This window comes from Chrysemys picta, chromosome 2 (genome assembly GCF_011386835.1).
Source record: "Chrysemys picta bellii isolate R12L10 chromosome 2, ASM1138683v2, whole genome shotgun sequence".
Taxonomy (NCBI): domain Eukaryota; kingdom Metazoa; phylum Chordata; order Testudines; family Emydidae; genus Chrysemys; species Chrysemys picta.
In genome coordinates, this window is record NC_088792.1 from 267030106 (window position 1) to 267047133 (window position 17028).

Genomic DNA, 17028 nt, shown 5'->3' on the forward strand with positions numbered 1-17028 from the left:
ACTGACCACTCCGGTCACAATTGTTAACTCCACTGTCTAGGACTCGCGCAGACCAGAAGCCCCCCACCCTGCCTTTAAAACCCCTGTGAATTTTTGAAATGTCATTTCCTGGTTGCCCAGCTTGGTGAGCTGCTTTTTGTTCTTGTGCGCAACAGCCCAGCTGAGTATGCCGGCTACATGCTCTAGACGCACACCTGCCTGGAGCAGATGGGAGATATTGAATCTCCTGGGCCTGTGTGGAGAAGAGGATGTGCAGGCACAGCTCCGAACCAGCCACAGAAATATTAACATCCATAAGCAGATTGCTCAGGAGAGAAGTAGAAGGGTATGATAGGGACCAGCAGTAGTGCTGCATGAAAGCCACAGAAATGCGGCAGGCAAACCAGGGAGTCAGAGAGGCCTACAATCGATGCAGCGCTGACCTACAGACTGCCCACTTTTACAAAGAGCTGCACGCCATACTTGGCAGAGACCCTACCACCATGCTGCACACCACTGCGGAGAACTGTGAGGAGCTCGAGTCACAGGCTCCTGCTATGAACAATGAGGATGAGGAATATGGGAGACAGGTGATGAAGGGTTCAGCTGTGCTGTGTGCCAGGAACCGTTTTTGATTCCACTGCAGTCCAGCCAGTCCCTGCAATCGAGCATGAGCAAGCACATTACAGGGGAACGAACTTTGGGTAAATGTGTAAATAAATTTCCAATTACAGTGACGGCATCCCAAAATTAGCAGGACACAGCTATTGACTTTTCATTAATTTATTCATACTACAAGAGGTAGAGGTACAACAAAGAGAGAAAGTTTCTATCTGCTCTTCATTCTCCTCTAGAGTAAGGTGGAAGGGAGCGGGGGGCGGGTGGGCTGTGGAGCAGTTTGTTTATGTCCACAGGGATGTCCCTTGAATTCTTCTGAGAGATCTCGATGGAACTTCCATGGAAGTATTCTGCAATCCTTTCCCAAAGGTTTCTAAGGTTGGCAGCCTTATTTCTTCCTCTGCAATGGGCCACTTTCCCATGCCAGTTGGTGATTACTTTGGCAGGCACCATTGCTGAAAACAGGCTAGTGGCATACTGTTCCAGGTGACTTCGGGATGCTAGCAGCAGCTGTGCTCTCTCTGCATTTGTTACCTTCAGGAGTGAGATATCAGCTAACATCACCACCTCCTGTAGGAAATGGTGCCAGTATTCAGTGCCAGTGCCCTATATTCAGTTTCATGCAACTGAGAAACTCCCTCCTTGTTTCCCTTACCCCTGGCAGGTCATACTCATGAAGGTTTGAGCTGAGAGTGGCAATAGGAACAAGCACAACTTAAATTTTGCTTTCCGTTCCTACTATACTAACAATGGTACCTCTATGTTTTTTATCTGTAGCTGTGGCTGATGCAGCCTTGAGGGGTTCCCCCTCCACACCAGCAGAATGACTGACCCAGATAAGGAGGAGAACAAAAAGAGGACGTGGAAGGACATGTTCTGTGAGATCCTGCAAGCCAGTGCTGCTACAGACCTAGAACAGAGGTTCTGGGGGGTGAATATTCCAGACTGCATGGAGAAGGAAAGTGCAACAGCAGAAAGATGCAGGAAAAGGAGAGGGACATGCACCAGTAAAGGCAGCCAACTCAGATGCTGCAGACTCTTGTGGATCTCCAGGTTCAACAATCCAGGGCTCAACTCCCATTGCCATCTGTGGAGAACTGCACCTCCCTGTACCCCCCATCAGCTCTCCTCATGGCCTGATACACCTACCAACGCAAACCTCGGAAAGGCATGGACAACCGCAGCTTCACTTACATTGATCTGTGAGAGCTTCGACTCATGTATGTGTAGCTACAAAGGACATCAATGTTCCTTCCTCTTATTTACTAAGGTTCCTAAATGTTCTTAAGTTAAAGCTGACGAACTTAAGTGTGGGTTTTTTGGAGCTGTTTTCATAAATGAAAGTTTTGTTTTGAAAGTTATTCATCTTTATTAGTTTACAACAGATGGTGTATAATGCCTGCTGGCAGTGAAAGTAGTGGTCTGGTACACCCATAACCAATAGGATCAGTGCTAAACAGTGTAGTCATAACTGTACAAGAGGCATCCCAGCTTGCACTGTCAAGTGATATATGCACAGGTATGAAGCAAGCATGACACAACTCTGATACAAGCCCCAAACTGCGACGCCAGGTTGAGCACAGTACACTACAGCACATTCCTGTGGCTCACTGCTTTTTCAAAACCTCCCTAAGCCACATAGATCATCTGATAGCTGTTCAAATTCAACAGACAGACGTACTACCTCCACACCTGCAGCAACATTTCCCCCTTTGTTTCACAAATATTATGCAGGACACAACAGGCAGCTATAACTATTGGGATATTTTCCACATTGAGATCCAATCTGGTGAGTAAACACCACCAGCATCCTTTCAATCTACCAAAAGCACATTCAACTGTCATTTGCACCGGCTGAGCCTGTAGCTGAATCTTTCCTTCATGTTATCAAGATGGCCCGGATACAGGTTCAAGAGCCAGGGTAGGCAGGATCCCTATTAGCATTTCAACACCGCCAATGGTAATCCGTGGTTGGAAAAGAAGGCTCCTTCTTGTAGCTTTCTGAAGAGTACTCTGTCCTTAAATACACAAACAGCATGCACCTTTCCTGACCAGCCAGTGAAGCACCACCGGTGATCCATCAGAGCTTGCATAACCATGTAAAAATAGCCCTGTAGATGTACTCTGTAGCAAGGTGCTCTGGGGCCAAAATAAGGATGTGTATCCCATCTATTGCTACACCGCAGCTTGGGAACCCCACAGCTGCAAAGCCACCCGCTATGTTCTCCACATTGCTGAGAGTCAGAGTTCTGTGTAGCAGGAGACTATTAATGGCCCTGTACACTTCCATGATAATGGCCCCCACAGTGGATTTTCCCACTCCAAAATGAATTCCCACTGACTGGTAAGTAATCTGGCATAACAAGTTTCCACAGTATGATTGCCACTTGCTTCTCCACTGTTAGTGCAGCTCTCAGTTTGGGGTCCCTGCATTAGATGGCTGTGACAAGTTCAGCACACAGATCCAGGAAACTGGCCTTACGCATCCAAAAGTTCTGCAGCCACTGCTTGTCATCTCAAACCTGCATTAGGATGGGATCCCACCAGTCAGTGCTCATTTTCTCGGTCCCAGAAGTGGCACTCCACCATTTGCAGCTGCTCCAAGAATGCCACCAACAACCTTGAATTGGTTCTTGCTATGTACCACAGCAAACTTATCACCAGAAAATCGTGTTCCTTGTGGTTCTTCTTGCAGCTCTGCAAATACCAAAGGATCATGTGTGCTGCGCTTGAAACACTCATGACAATAGTGCAAAGTGGTACAGGCTCCATGTCACTGTCTGCCATCTCTGACAGAAGCAAGTCCCATGTAGGTTTGTGGGAAATTGAAAACAGGTGCAAAAATTATGAGATAAACATGATATTATGGGATGGAGAACACTACATTATGGGAAGTTGACCCCTTCCTCCCAGTCACCCTTGCATGAGTCTTTTCTAGCCAACCATGCTTTGCCAAAACTACGCAAAAGACAATGTGCTCAACAGTGGCAGGCTGCACACTGGGATACTTACCCAGGGTACAATGTACTGTGCAGCAACACAAGCGCTCCTGGTAAGTACAAGCAGCGCCAATGCAAGGATCCAAATACGCACATGCACAAGTGATATACCAACGGTGGCCGATGTCAAGGTGGTTAAGCACTGGAATAAATTGCCTAGGGAGGTTGTGGAATCTCCATCACTGGAGATTTTTAAGAGCAGGTTAGACAAACACCTGTCAGGAATGGTCTAGATAATACTTAGCCCTGCCATGAGTGCAGGGGGCTGGACTAGATGACCTCTCGCGGTCCCTTCCAGTCCTATGATTCTATGTAAGCCAATGAAACTTGCATCAGCAAAACTTGGTAGACATGGCCTAATGCATGTATCTATACCATGCCAAGAGTCCTAGACCATTGTGATGTCAAATGTGACTCAACCAATCACCACCCCATTTACAGCTAATTTGCGTGCAACAGTTTCATTGGTTGTAAAAGGAAGACTGCACACTCCAGCATACCTTCCATTTGCCATCCATTCAAATCAACACAATCCCCAAAACACGGAGCCCATCAATGCACTCACACCCTCGTTTGGTACCTGCAGAAATCCACACAACTCTCCCAGAACTGCACACAAATTGACCCAACCAGCACACACAACAAAAACCACAAACATCACTCAGAAGCCTAGAATTTCTGTTCAGTCAGTGTGAAGCGATGGAAACAGATATAAGCATGGCTGACAACTCTTTTTGTTTAGAATATCACCAGATTCGCAGTCTGTTACTATCCAGCTATTTTCTGCTTTTTTTACACACAACTTTACAAATGATACCTGTGCAACAGCACAGACTTGCAGCTACTAGTAAATTTATAAATTAGGAATATATTTTAAAACACTTTCCACTGGAGTGGGATTAAAAAAGTAAAACTTGATACACGTCTGAAGAAAAACAAAAAAACAAACAAACAAACAAAAGAAAGAACAAAAATACTGTCTACATTAGTTCTAATTCTTTAAGTTGCTCCAGGTGGGCTGATCCTCTCATTGCCTGTGCAATGCCTCAGTGAAGGCAATGGGAACCTTCACATGGGTGTAGGGGTTTACCCACATGGATCCCCAGACTGTACAGCATCAAGGACCTGATACAAAATCCACTGAATTCAGTAAGAGTCTCTCCATAAACTTCGGGCCCTCTGTGAAAAGGGGCTGACTGGTGACTTCAGGTGTGCCAAAATAAATATAAATTTGATTTTTAGTTACCTTACGAAATAAGCTATTTTTTCTGCTGGAAGATTCAGTGGTTTAAAAGTCAACAAGCTGCAAAGAACATTGGTGCTCTGGCTTAGCGTCCACCTCTCTTCAACCAATCACATACTGGCAAAGCTCCAACCTTATCTTCATGCAGAGAGGATTGTCATTGATGGAATTGGCTTAGCATGTTAGACTACGCTCCCCTCTTCCATGCTTTCACAGCTGACTGGCATTTGCTTCCATATATGATGCACAGTGTAGGGAATATTACTATTATTATCTGTTTTACAGAAGTTGCTCAGAGGCCTCAAACCAGATTCATGGCTCCATTATGCTAGATGCAGTACAAAATCCCTACCCAGAGAAGCTTAAACATAGGCCAGGGACTATGTGTTTATACAACATCTAGAAAAATGAGACCCATAAGTGCTAGTGCAACATAACTGTTCAGTATTAAATAATACACAGCCTACTTTTATATGAAAGAATAGTTCAATGACACAAAGCCTCAGGGAGATAAAAATGAAGGTGGGGACAAAATGGTGAGCCAAAGTTTGTAAAGAATACAGAAAACACAAACTTAAAAAAAATATGATGAATGAAATTTAAAGGAAAGGAAACATACAAGTGAAGGAAATCAAGCTTGCCTCAGTTTACTACAATACTTACTTAGCGCATGATACATAGGTTTATGCTTCCCCTGAAGTCTGATTACACTCACTGCTGCAAGTTTTCCAGGTGGTTGCATCTTCCCATCTATGAGATACCAGGCTCTGGCAAAAGTAGCCCATTGCTAAAGAAGATTGACAAAGTTGTAGTTAATGTAGTAAAATAAATACACTCAGCCTAAATAACTCCATAATACCACAATCATGTTAGATATTTACAAGAAAATAATTTTAATTTTAGAGATTAACTATCATGATTTTAACCAACATATAAATTATTTTTTAGGAAAAAAAACTTTAATCACTTTTTCTAAATACCATACAAACATTAATGTTCAATTATATTTCCTTAAGATTTTAAGAAAGGGTGGGAGAAACTGTAAAGTGCTGTATAAATTATCTTCAACCGTGATAATGCTATGAGGAAATAACTAGAGGTCTTTTCCACTTTCTGGTATTGTTTTCAAAATCTAGATGTCCTTTTATAAATTACTGCTAACTAACAAGATAAGAAGAGTTATAGGCCATCATAATTCTGACTGCTTTATTTTCATTGGGGGGCACGATCTCTGACCGTGCAAGCGCTTCATTAGTGAAGCACGGGATTAGCAGGAATAGTACTGTAGACTTTCATAGGTAACACCCTAACAACATTTACACATAGACTTTCATAGGTAACACCCTGCAAACATTTACACACTTACTTAACTTTACTTAATCCTGCAGCCACGTAGGCACCATCTACTACAAACATTTATGCAGAAGCTTAATTGTACTACTGCCCCAAGAGAGGTGCCGATCGTTGGCAGAATCCCGGCCTAAGCGTTTGCAAGATTAAAGCCTATGTTTGTTCCTTCCTTTCTGTACCTGCCATATTACTTGCTGCCCTACAAAATTAGCTGCCCCACGTGGGCACGATGAGCTCTACTCGTCTCTCCAGGGAGGGTAAATACAGCCACGCGTGGAAGCTTTACCCGCAGGGAAAACGGCTAGGGAAGTGCAGCCCTTCCTTTCCGTTCTCTGCAGCCGCCTGCCTGCCGCTCTCCACAGGCAGAAGGGGGCAAACTCCTCCCCGGGAAGCGGGGCACTTACACCAGGAAACGCCCCGGCCTGGAGGACGCAGCCGGCTCTCGCACCGTAGGCCAGGGACAACACAGCTCCAGGGGAGAGGGCCCCAGTCCCCGCTGTGGAGAGGGGGCGCCAGGCGAGGACACGCAGCCAGTGAGGGGTAGAGCCCGCCCGCGCCCCCCGAGAGAGGAGCCGCCTCGGCGGCCTGCCCGTGGAGCTCCCGCGTCCCCTCAGCCGGCGAGGAGCCCTGCCCGGGGGCGCGGAGGGGCCACTCACCTGGGCCGCTTTGGTGTAGCTGGCCATGGCGGATTGGCGGCGCGCCGGGGGAGCGGGTTCGCTGCCGGACTCGGTCCCGGCGGTAGGAAGCGGAAGCGGGGGCGGCGGGGGCGGGAGAGGCTGGCGGCGGTAGCGCCGGCTGCTGAGCGTCCCCGGGAGGTGCCCGGCCGCGGCCATGGACCGGTACCTGCTGTTCGTGAGCTGGGAGGAGCGGAGAGCCCCTCGGCCCGGCGGCGCTGAGCGCGTAGCAGGTGCGGGCGAGCGGGGATCGGGGGGTGGCCAGAGAGCCCTGGGCCGAGGAGCTCGCGTACCGCAGGGTCATGCGCCGCCCGGAGCGGCTCCTCCAGACACAGCCAGAGCGGCGTCTCTCGCCGGGGGGCCCCGAGTGGGTGAGCCGGCTGGGGGCCGCAGGAGTGGGGGAGATTTGGGTACAACTAGCTGTAATTGTGGCGGGTGCCTGGGACCCCAGGCTCTGTGCTGGGTGACGCGTCCCTGAGAGGGGCCCTGGCATCACTTCCAGTGTTCAGAGTAGCAGCCGTGTTAGTCTGTATCCGCAAAAAGAACAGGAGTACTTGTGGCACCTTAGAGACTAACAAAGTTATTTGAGCATAAGCTTTCGTGGGCTACAGCCCACTTCTTCGGATGCATAGAATGGAATATACATTGAGGAGATATATATATATATACACACACACACACACCGAGAGCATGAACAGGTGGGAGTTGTCTTAACAACTCTGAGAGACAACTCACACCTGTTCATGCTCTCTGTATGCTCTCTCTGTGTCTGTGTGTGTATATATATCTCCTCAGTATATGTTCCATTCTATGCATGCGAAGAAGTGGGATGTAGCTCACGAAAGCTTATGCTCAAATAAATTTGTTAGTCTCTAAGGTGCCACATCTACTTCCAGTGTTGTTCGCAGTTCACTGTGGTGGGCAAGACTTGTAGTTGTGGCTCTAGAGTTTTGTGTGTTTTCCCTGCAGTGCACATTGTGGTGGGACTAGTCCCAGGTTTCAGGCCGGCTGAGCGGAGCAGTGGGCACACAAGTGCATTCTCCACGCCGCCTTACGCTCCAGGCCACTCAGGGAGCTCTGAACAGATTGGTTTGAGCCATCATCGTTCCTTTCTCACTCTGCCATCTGCCAGGAGAGATTATGAACAATCCCACCGTGCAGCTGGCCGGCAAGGGAGAGGAGAATGTTTCGTAGAGGATAAAAGAGACCTGCAAAATTGTGATGTGAGATGTTTACATCGTGTGGTCATGTTTGCAGTGCACCATCGCACCAGTGTATAGGGACACAGTCGTGATGGTGATATGCCATACCACATCTCAGAAGATGGCCCTTTATTACTTTTAAAAGAACGACAAGTACTTGTGGCACCTTAGAGACTAACAAATTTATTTGAACATAAGCTTGCATGGGCTAAAACCCACTTCATCGGGTGCATGCAGTGGAAAATACAGTAGGAAGATATATATACATGACATGAAAAAATGGGTGTTGCCATACCAACTATAGCGAGAGTAATCTGTTAGGGTGGGCTATTATCAGCAGGAAAAAAAAATCTTTAGTAGTGATAATCAGGATGGCCCATTTCCAACAGTTGACAAGAAGGTGTGAGTAACAGTAGGGGGAAAATTAGCATGGGGAAATAGGTTTTACTTTGTGTAATGACCCATCCACTCCCAGTCTTTATTCAAGCCTAATTTAATGGTTTCCAGTTTGTAAATTAATTCCAGTCCTGCAGTTTCTCGTTGGAGTCTTTTTTTGAAATTTTTTTGTTGGAGTATTGTGACTTGGAGGCAGGGCTGGCTCCAGGCACCAGCTTGTCAAGCAGGTGCTTGGGGCGGCCACTCCGGAGAGGAGCGGCAAGTCCAGCTATTCGGCGGCAATTCAGCGGACGGTCCCTCACTCTGGCTCGGAGCGAAGGACCCCCCCGCCGAATTGCCGCCGCAGATCGCGATCGTGGCTTTTTTTTTTTTTTTTTTGGCTGCTTGGGGCGGCCAAAACTCTGGAGCCGGCCCTGCTTGGAGGTCTGGTTTTTGAATGTTATAATTCTTGACGTCTGATTTGTGTCCATTTATTCTTTTGCGTAGAGACTGTCCGGTTTGGCTAATGTACATGGCATGGCATTGCTGGCACATGATGGCATATATCACATTGGTAGATGTGCAGGTGAACGAGCCTCTGATAGTGTCCACTGTAGTGTCCATTTTTTTCATGTCCTCTGTGTATATATATCTTACTACTGTATTTTCTACTGCATGCATCCGAATAAATTTGTTAGTCTCTAAGGTGCCACAAGTACTCCTTGTTTTTTGCTGATACAGACTAACACGGCTACCACTCTGAAACCTTTATTACTTTGTAGCTTTTTGTGGTTTATCTTTTTTCATTCGTAGATTAATTCATAGATTCTAAGGCCAGAAGGGAGCATTGTAATCATCTAGTCCAGGGCTGGGCAAACTTTTTGGGCCACATTGCGGTGCCGAAACTGTGGAGGGCTGGGTAGGGAAGGCTGTGCCTCCCCAAATAGCCTGGCCCCCGCCCCCTATCTGCCCCCTCCCATTTCCTGTCCCCTGACTGCCCCCCTCAGAACCCTTGACCCATCCGACCCCCCCTTGCTCCTTGTCCCCTGACTGTCCCCTCCTGGGACCCCCCCCCCCCACCTCCCCCCTCTCCCGGGAGCCTACTCCCTATCCAAACCCCTGGCCCCGACCACCCCCCCCCCCCGAATCTCCACCCCATCCAACTGCTCCCTGTCCCCTGACTGCCCCCCTGGACCCTTTGCCCCTTATCCACCCCCAGCTTCCCGCCCCCTTACCATGCCGCTCAGAGCAGCAGGACTGACAGCCGCACTGCCAGGCTGGAGCCAGCGGCGCCGCTGCACTGCCTGGCAGGAGCTCACAGCCCCGCCGCCCAGAGCGCTGGCGACGTGAGGCTGCGGGGCAAGGGAGACAGCAGGGGAGGGGCCGGGGGCTAGCCTCCTCAGCTGGAGCTCAAGGGCCAGGCAGGATGATCCCGCGGGCCACATCGTAGATTGCCCACCTCTGATCTAGTCTGACCTCCTGTATAACACAGTCCATAGAACTTCTCCAAAATAATTTTTAGAGCAGATCTTTTAGAAAAACATCCAGTCTTGATTTAAAAATTGTCAGTAAGGGAGAATCCACCCAGACTCTCGGTAAATTGTGGTAAGTAGAACTTTCTTATAGGTAGGGAAGTGCAAGCTCCCGTGATATTGCTCTTGTGAGTTCTCTTCCTGGCTGGATGTGTCACAACATCTGTCAGGCCTCAAAACAGGCTCTTCTTTGCATATCCTTTACAGGCACCCTCTGCTAAACAGACACTTGAGACTAACTGGATCTGCTGGCCTAACTAGCAAGTTTTCTGGCATTTGCAAGAAAGGAAGGAATTGTTTTTGTGTTTTCTATTAATAGAAACTTATTTTTTGCAGGTATAACTGCTGCAAATGTTTATAACTTTCTGAAAGAAAATTGTAGAACCCTTATAAATGAGGATGTAAGCACGTTCCCAGGTAAATATAGTGGCAAATAGCAATATAAGGCAAATGTAATTGTGGTTATTGTTGTTTAACCAGGGCTTGAAAAATCATGTGCCCAGGGCAAATAGGAAAGTTTGAATGAATGAATGTCATCACTCTCTGCAGAATCTGTGCTTTCATTTTTTAAAAAATCCACAACTAAAGCCATTATATTTGTGAAGAAAATCTTCCAAATGTAAAACAAGTATAACCAATGCAGATTTAGCCAGAAAAAGCTCCTGACAGCCACAAGGTCTGCTATAGCTTGTGACTTTCCCAAGCGACAACTGGTGTTTTCATTGCTGTTCAGAACAGGGCAGTATAGTGAAACTGTCAAAAATTGAGTCACTTTCAATTTGCTGCTGCTTGGGAAACTGGTGTAGTCTTCCCTCCACTCCCCTTGTGCAGGAAGTAGCCAGGTGATTGGGGGTAATGTAAAATAGTAGACACCTCCACCCATCTTTGCAGCCAGGAGAAGGAATTGTTTCAGGTATGAGGTGGAACAGTGCGAATGCTTTTTCTCTCTTCTAGCAGTTGATTTAGGGGATTTCATGTGTTTTAGAAACCTGTGGGCAGGAAGCTGGAATGAAAGATAGGACCTTTAAACAATGTGCTGGGATAGCTCTCTGTCAGGAACCCCAGCATTTTTCCCGCCTTGCCCAGCAGCTTAGTGGAGGGAAGGGGGAGGGGGCTGCTTCAAATTTGGGTATTGCCAAGACAATCACATTTCCTTCTCCTACCTTTTTTCCATATTTTTCTCTGGTTAATAGGCTTAATTCTCTAGATATTAAGTGTTTGTAGAATTTCCAAGCCTTATGGATGAGTGTGGGCAGGAGAAAGAGAGTGGAAGGACTGATGGGATAAGTTGAAAAGGAGAAGTAAGGTACGTAGTGAGATTTTTGTAGTGAGACACTATGTAGGGAAAATGAGAGAGACAGACACAAAAAGTGGGTGGATGGAGAAAAGAGGAAATGGATACAGAGGACAACTCAAGAAAAGATCATGATTTATCATAGGAAAGAGAGAAGAAAGCAACTGGAGTGAAGTTAGGAAGGGAAAGAGGGGATAACACATGCAAGAGAGATGTAGTAAGTTCCAAAGAGCTTGTCAAACTGTCTAGCTGTCAATATTTTTGCTAAATAGTATTCGAGCAAATTCCAGTGAAACATGTTGAATAATATAGTCAGATTATTTTTCTGCTTTTTCAGTAAAACCTAGCAGTAAGTTACATCATAAAGTATTAAATAGAACATTGACAATATTATAATTAAATACAGTACACACTATATGTTTTATTCCTTCATTTGTAAAGGTAAGGCTTGTCTGTATGTGAAACAGTACTTTCTTGGAAGTCAGAGACTGTGGAATCAACTTCCACATGAACTAAGGACCATTGCAAACCTCACACCTTCTGCTTTAAGGCAAGGCTTATCTCTTTGATTTTGTCTTCTTCAACATAAATACATAGACACATACACTTAAAAAATAGCAAGCCCTACCACAACAAGGCATTCCACTAAACACGCTTTTCCCACAGGGAAATGATAGAGAAGAAACAAAATGTGACAGATTTTATTCGCATTTCTTAATCTACTACTGGAAGATGCTCGAATACTATATTGATGAGCGAGGTATAAGAATCTATATAGAATCCAAGGTATGTGGTTTTGGGTAGTAGGCAATGTGGTCTCTCAGGTATTTTTTATTTTGACTCATAAGTGTCAGGTAAAAAATGGTTGTCCAAAAACTATATTAATCTACAGGGTTGTGGCTTGTTCCCAGCAGCCAGGGTGCTGTGGTTTAGTGACAGTAAAGTCAAATAGCAAGAATAGCAGACTGAGTTTTCTCCAGGTTTGCCACTCACTCATGGCAACACCTTGTTCAGGTCAGACCCATTGTACCTTAGCTAAGGACTGACCCTGTGAGGTGATGAGCTTCTTATCTCCCATGATCGGGCCCTTCATTATTATATTTGTGGTCCCAGGTTTATTATTATAAATAATATTCTCTGTGCCTTGGTTCATTTTAATGGATGTAATACCTGTAAAGCTTGCAGAGACATTCAGAGCCTCAACTAATGAACATTTGTAAAGTGCTTTGAAATCCTCTGATGAACATATACAAATTTCTAAGGTGCCTGTTCTGGTATTTTTTGATAATACCTGAAATTCACGATTTAGTTTCAGAGTATTATATTACTGATTTACTTAATCAATAATCAACCTATTAATCTCTGATAGCTGTTGTATTTATGTGTGACTTACATAGCACAATTGTGACCTTACTGAGTACCATGGCTATAGCTTTATGTGTAGGTCAGGAATGACTGGATTTCAAAACAACTAAACAAAGTAATTTGTGAATTTTCAGGCAAAAAAGTGAATTAATTACTTTACAAAATATAATTAACTGATCTGGATATGCTCTGTTTGTTTATGGCCAGCCCATTACCTCCAGTGGACAGCTGATTATGAGCCATGAGGAGGGACCCAGCTTTTAAGTTAAGCAGTTTGAGAGGGTTATCAAACCACTGAGCTGGCAATGTTTACAGCTTTAGGGAAGTCACTGCAATGCACTGTATTGCTGATTTAGAGAAAACATTAATCTCTCAGTCTATCAACCATCTGAGCAGGCTGATGAGTGTTGTGATTCAGCTGAGGTATGTGCATAAATTGTGGGAGGGAATAATTGTGAAGAATCAAACCTGAGAAATTCTCTTACATTATCCTTGGTACAGTTAGAGGCTCACAAATGACTTAATGCCTGTGGCTTTAGTTGTGATGCCAAAAGAAAACTAATGCTTAAGCAACAATGGCATATTAAAATGTACATGTTAAGCACGTTTTGCTACAAAACTAAGATGCAAATATGACATTCCAATGCTGGAAACTTTTACCATCTACAGATTCACCACCATTCAGTTTAGTCTGGCATGATTTGCAATTTTTATGCATGCCTTACCTATGCTACAATACAGCCATATCGGGGGAACTGATTACAAGGCAGTTGCCCCTATTATTACTGGTAATTGGTTTCAACCAGTCTGAAATGGAATCAATTTGTAGTGCAGACTGGACCTTCAGCATAGCTGTAGGCTAAAGCCCCAGTATTCTGCACATATACTACAAATTAGGACAATGTTTGTTAGCTTATTGGGAGTAACCATGTTATAATCAGGTTACCTGATATGGTTGTATTTGTAACATAGACAGGTCCTCAGATGACCAAAATAGAACCTGCAGTGATAGAGGGCAAATTATAGCCAAAAGAAAGCATCTTCATTTAAAAAAAAAAAAAAAAAAGGCTATATTTGCCTGAAAAGTTATATACGATTGGGTTACTTACTTTACTGCTTGAGTTAGCAATTTAAGGTCACAAGTAAAAAATCTTAATTCAGAATCTTTGTAAGAAGGAAATGAAATTGAAATAGGAAGAATGGACTGTGTGGATTGCTTCTGATGTTTAAAAAAATGTTTTATTCCTCTTTAGCATGTTCTGTGGCTGGCGTTCCAGGTATGAGGAAATGGTATTTTGCAAATCAAGTTATATATGATTTCTATCAGGTAAGAAGAAAAACAGTTCTGTAACTCTTCTGCTGACTGTGCAAATTTTGATTAACATAAATCAGCACTTTGACTAATAAATTCCTTTTGCTTTATTAGTTTTGTAGTTCTGACTGGGAGGAGATCAATTTTGACGTGAAGAAAGATGAAAATGAAAACTCTCTCCAAACCAGTATAGAAGAATGCCTGGGTGCTATTCAGAGTTTTGAGGAGGAAGATAGTAGCAGCAGAGAGTCACTGTCACTGATTGAGTATGCTTATTACATTTTTATTGAAACATGTAGTGATTCAGATCTGATACAGAACAAGGGAACCAAGAGAACTAATTAGTTCTTTTGATGATAGTTTGTGTCCATTTTAATTAATCAGTAACCCCCCAAAACCTTTAAATCCAAAATTCAGTGTGGTTTTACATGACTCTTTACTTTAAAATATCTTAGTTATTTTGTTATTCCATAAAAGTTAAGAGTCATGTAAAGCCACACTGAATTTTTTATTTAAAGGTTTTTCATTAGTTCTAACTGCTGATGTAATTAAGATGCCAAGACAGGCATGAAACATGTCCCCTTTTTGTTCTACATCAAGATGTTTGAACCCGTCAGTTAAATGTAAATATAGGGGATTGATTTTTGTTCTGTGCTTTATAAGAACTTTGACATAATTTCAAAGTATCACAAAGATGTTTATTTATGCTTGCTAATCTGTTGTTTTACTTCAAGCTGTTCAGTGACTAGAATACCTAATACTCTGCCCGTCTTGAATGATGTTTGTATGCACAGTTAAAATTTATATTATATTCTTATATTTTATTTCCTTGAAAGGGTCCATTGTGGTGACATGCTCCAGGATTTTCAAAGGAGCCTGAGGCAGTTGGGTGCTCAAAACTTAGTGAAATGAGTGTCTAATATAGCTGGTCAAAAAAAAGTTAGAAACGTTTTCCACTGGAGAATGCAGATTGGTCAGAATCAAAACCATTTCATGGGAATGTGCTGATTTTGACAATTTTGTTTGTTTTGACTTTATTGTTTTGATTAATTTTGGTTTTTAAAATAATTATAACATATTACATTTAATACTAGATATTGGTTTGATGTTCTTGAATCATTTTGTTGATTCCAAATTGAAATTTTTGGAAAATTTGTTCCAAGGGAAATTTTGAATTTTGTCTTTGTTCCAATTCTGAACAAAAACAAATTTTGAAATGTCAGAATTTCTGACAGAACAGAAATTCCTGCTTCCAGGTAGTGCTCATGTCTCACTATCATAGGTCCCTTTGATAATCCCAGGTATAGCATATAATCTGTTATAATTCTGTTCAGTCTTTATCTTAAAATGATAGAGTGAAAAGAGGTTGAAGAAAGTTTATGGAGAGAAAGGAGAGCAAACAAATAAGTAAAACAAGTTTAAATGCATGTTGAAAACTGAAAAACCTATAAGAATAGCCATACTGGGTCAGACCAAAGGTCCATCTAGCCCAGCATCCTGTCTTCTGATAGTGGCCAATGTCAGGTGCCCCAGAGGGAATGAACAGAACAGAATCATCAAGTGATCCATCCCCTGTCGCCCATTCCCAGGTTCTGGCAAACAGAGGCTAGGGACACCATCCCTGCCTATCCTGGCTAATAGCCATTGATGGACCTATCCTCCATGAATTTATCTTTTTTGAACCCGGTTATAGTCTTGGCCTTCACAACATCCTCTGGCTAGGAGTTCCACAGGTTGACTGTGCGTTGTGTGAAAAAAGTACTTCCTTTTGCTTGTTTTAAACCTGCTGCCTAGTAATTTCATTTGGTGACCCGTAGTTCTTGTGTTATGAGAAGGAGTAAATAACACTTCCTTATTTACTTTCTCCACATCCGTCCCAGTCTTATTAATCTCTTCTCAAACGGCAGCAGTTCCAGACCCCTTGTCATTTTTGTTGCCCTTTTCTGAACCTTTTCCAGTTCCAATATATTTTTTTGAGATGGGGTGACCACATTTGCATTCAGTATTCAAGATGTGGGCGTACCATGGATTTATATAGAGGCAATATGATATTTTCTGTCTTATTATCTATCCCTTTCTTAATGATTCTTAACATTCTGTTCACTTTTTTGACTGCCACAGCTCATTGAGTGGATGTTTTCAGAGAACTATCCACAATGACTCCAAGATCTTTCTTGAGTGTTAACAGCTAATTTAGATTTTATATGTATAGTTAGGATTATGTTTTCCAATGTGCATTACTTTGCATTTATCAACATTAAATTTCATCTGCCATTTTGTTGCCCAGTCACTCAATTTTGAGAGGTCCTTTTGTAGCTCTTCGCAGTCTGCCTGGGACTTAACTATCTTGTGTAGTTTTGTATCATCTGCAAATTTTGCCACCTTACTGTTTACCCCTTTTCTCAGGTCGTTTATGAATATGTTAAATAGGACTGGGCCCAGTACAGACTCCTGGAGGACACCACTATTTACTTCTCTCCATTCTGCAAACTGACCATTTATTCCTACCCTTTGTTTCCTATCTTTTAACCAGTTACCAATCCATGAGAGAACCTTCCCTCTTATCCCATGACTGGTTACTTTGCTTAAGAGCCTTTGGTGAGGGACCTTGTCAAAGGCTTTCTGAAAATCTAAGTACACTATATCCACTGGATCCCCCTTGTCCACATGCTTGTTGACCTCCTCAAAGAATTCTAGTAGATTGGTGAGGCATGATTTCCCTTTACAAAAACCATGTTGACTATTCTCCAACAACTTATGTTCATCTATGTATCTGACAATTTTGTTTTTTTACTGTAGTTTCAACCAGTTTGCCTGGTAATGAAGTCAGATTTACTGGCCTGTAATTGCTGGGGTCACCTCTGGAGCCCTAAAAAGTGGTGACACATTAGCTATCTTCCAGTCATTTGGTACAGACGCTGATTTAAGTGATAGGTCACAGACTACAGTTAAAAAACAGGAGTACTTGTGGCACCTTAGAGACTAACAAATCTAAGGTGCCACAAGTACTCCTGTTTTTTTGCTGATACAGACTAACACGGCTGATACAGACTAACACGGCTGCTACTCTGAGACTACAGTTAGT

General features: G+C 43.7%; 2 protein-coding genes across 8 annotated transcripts in view; one reads left to right on the plus strand and one right to left on the minus strand.

The window, feature by feature from the left end:
* The window catches only part of MRPL13 (mitochondrial ribosomal protein L13), a 53659-nt gene extending 46637 nt beyond the window's left edge, over positions 1-7022 (minus strand). Inside the window, exons 1-2 of one of the 3 annotated variants that reach the window (XM_005303367.5) lie at positions 6846-6979; positions 5503-5626 (exon numbers count right to left, since the gene is read on the minus strand). In XM_005303367.5, the coding sequence (XP_005303424.1) occupies positions 5503-5626; positions 6846-6872 (151 nt within the window). In that variant the 5' untranslated portion in view covers positions 6873-6979. Of the gene's footprint in view, positions 1-5502; positions 5627-6475; positions 6589-6845 lie in introns of those variants that run through there. The other 2 variants (XM_005303369.5, XM_042861019.2) reach the window with 2 other exon arrangements.
* MTBP (MDM2 binding protein) overlaps positions 6958-17028 on the plus strand; it is a 62541-nt gene continuing 52470 nt past the window's right edge. For 4 of the 5 annotated variants that reach the window (XM_008171640.4, XM_042861017.2, XM_024108239.3 and 1 more), the window contains exons 1-4: positions 6958-7096; positions 10309-10389; positions 13885-13958; positions 14058-14209. In XM_008171640.4, coding sequence (XP_008169862.2) covers positions 7021-7096; positions 10309-10389; positions 13885-13958; positions 14058-14209 — 383 coding nt within the window. In that variant the 5' untranslated portion in view covers positions 6958-7020. Of the gene's footprint in view, positions 7097-10308; positions 10390-11937; positions 12053-13884; positions 13959-14057; positions 14210-17028 lie in introns of those variants that run through there. The other variant, XM_065586072.1, reaches the window with a different exon arrangement.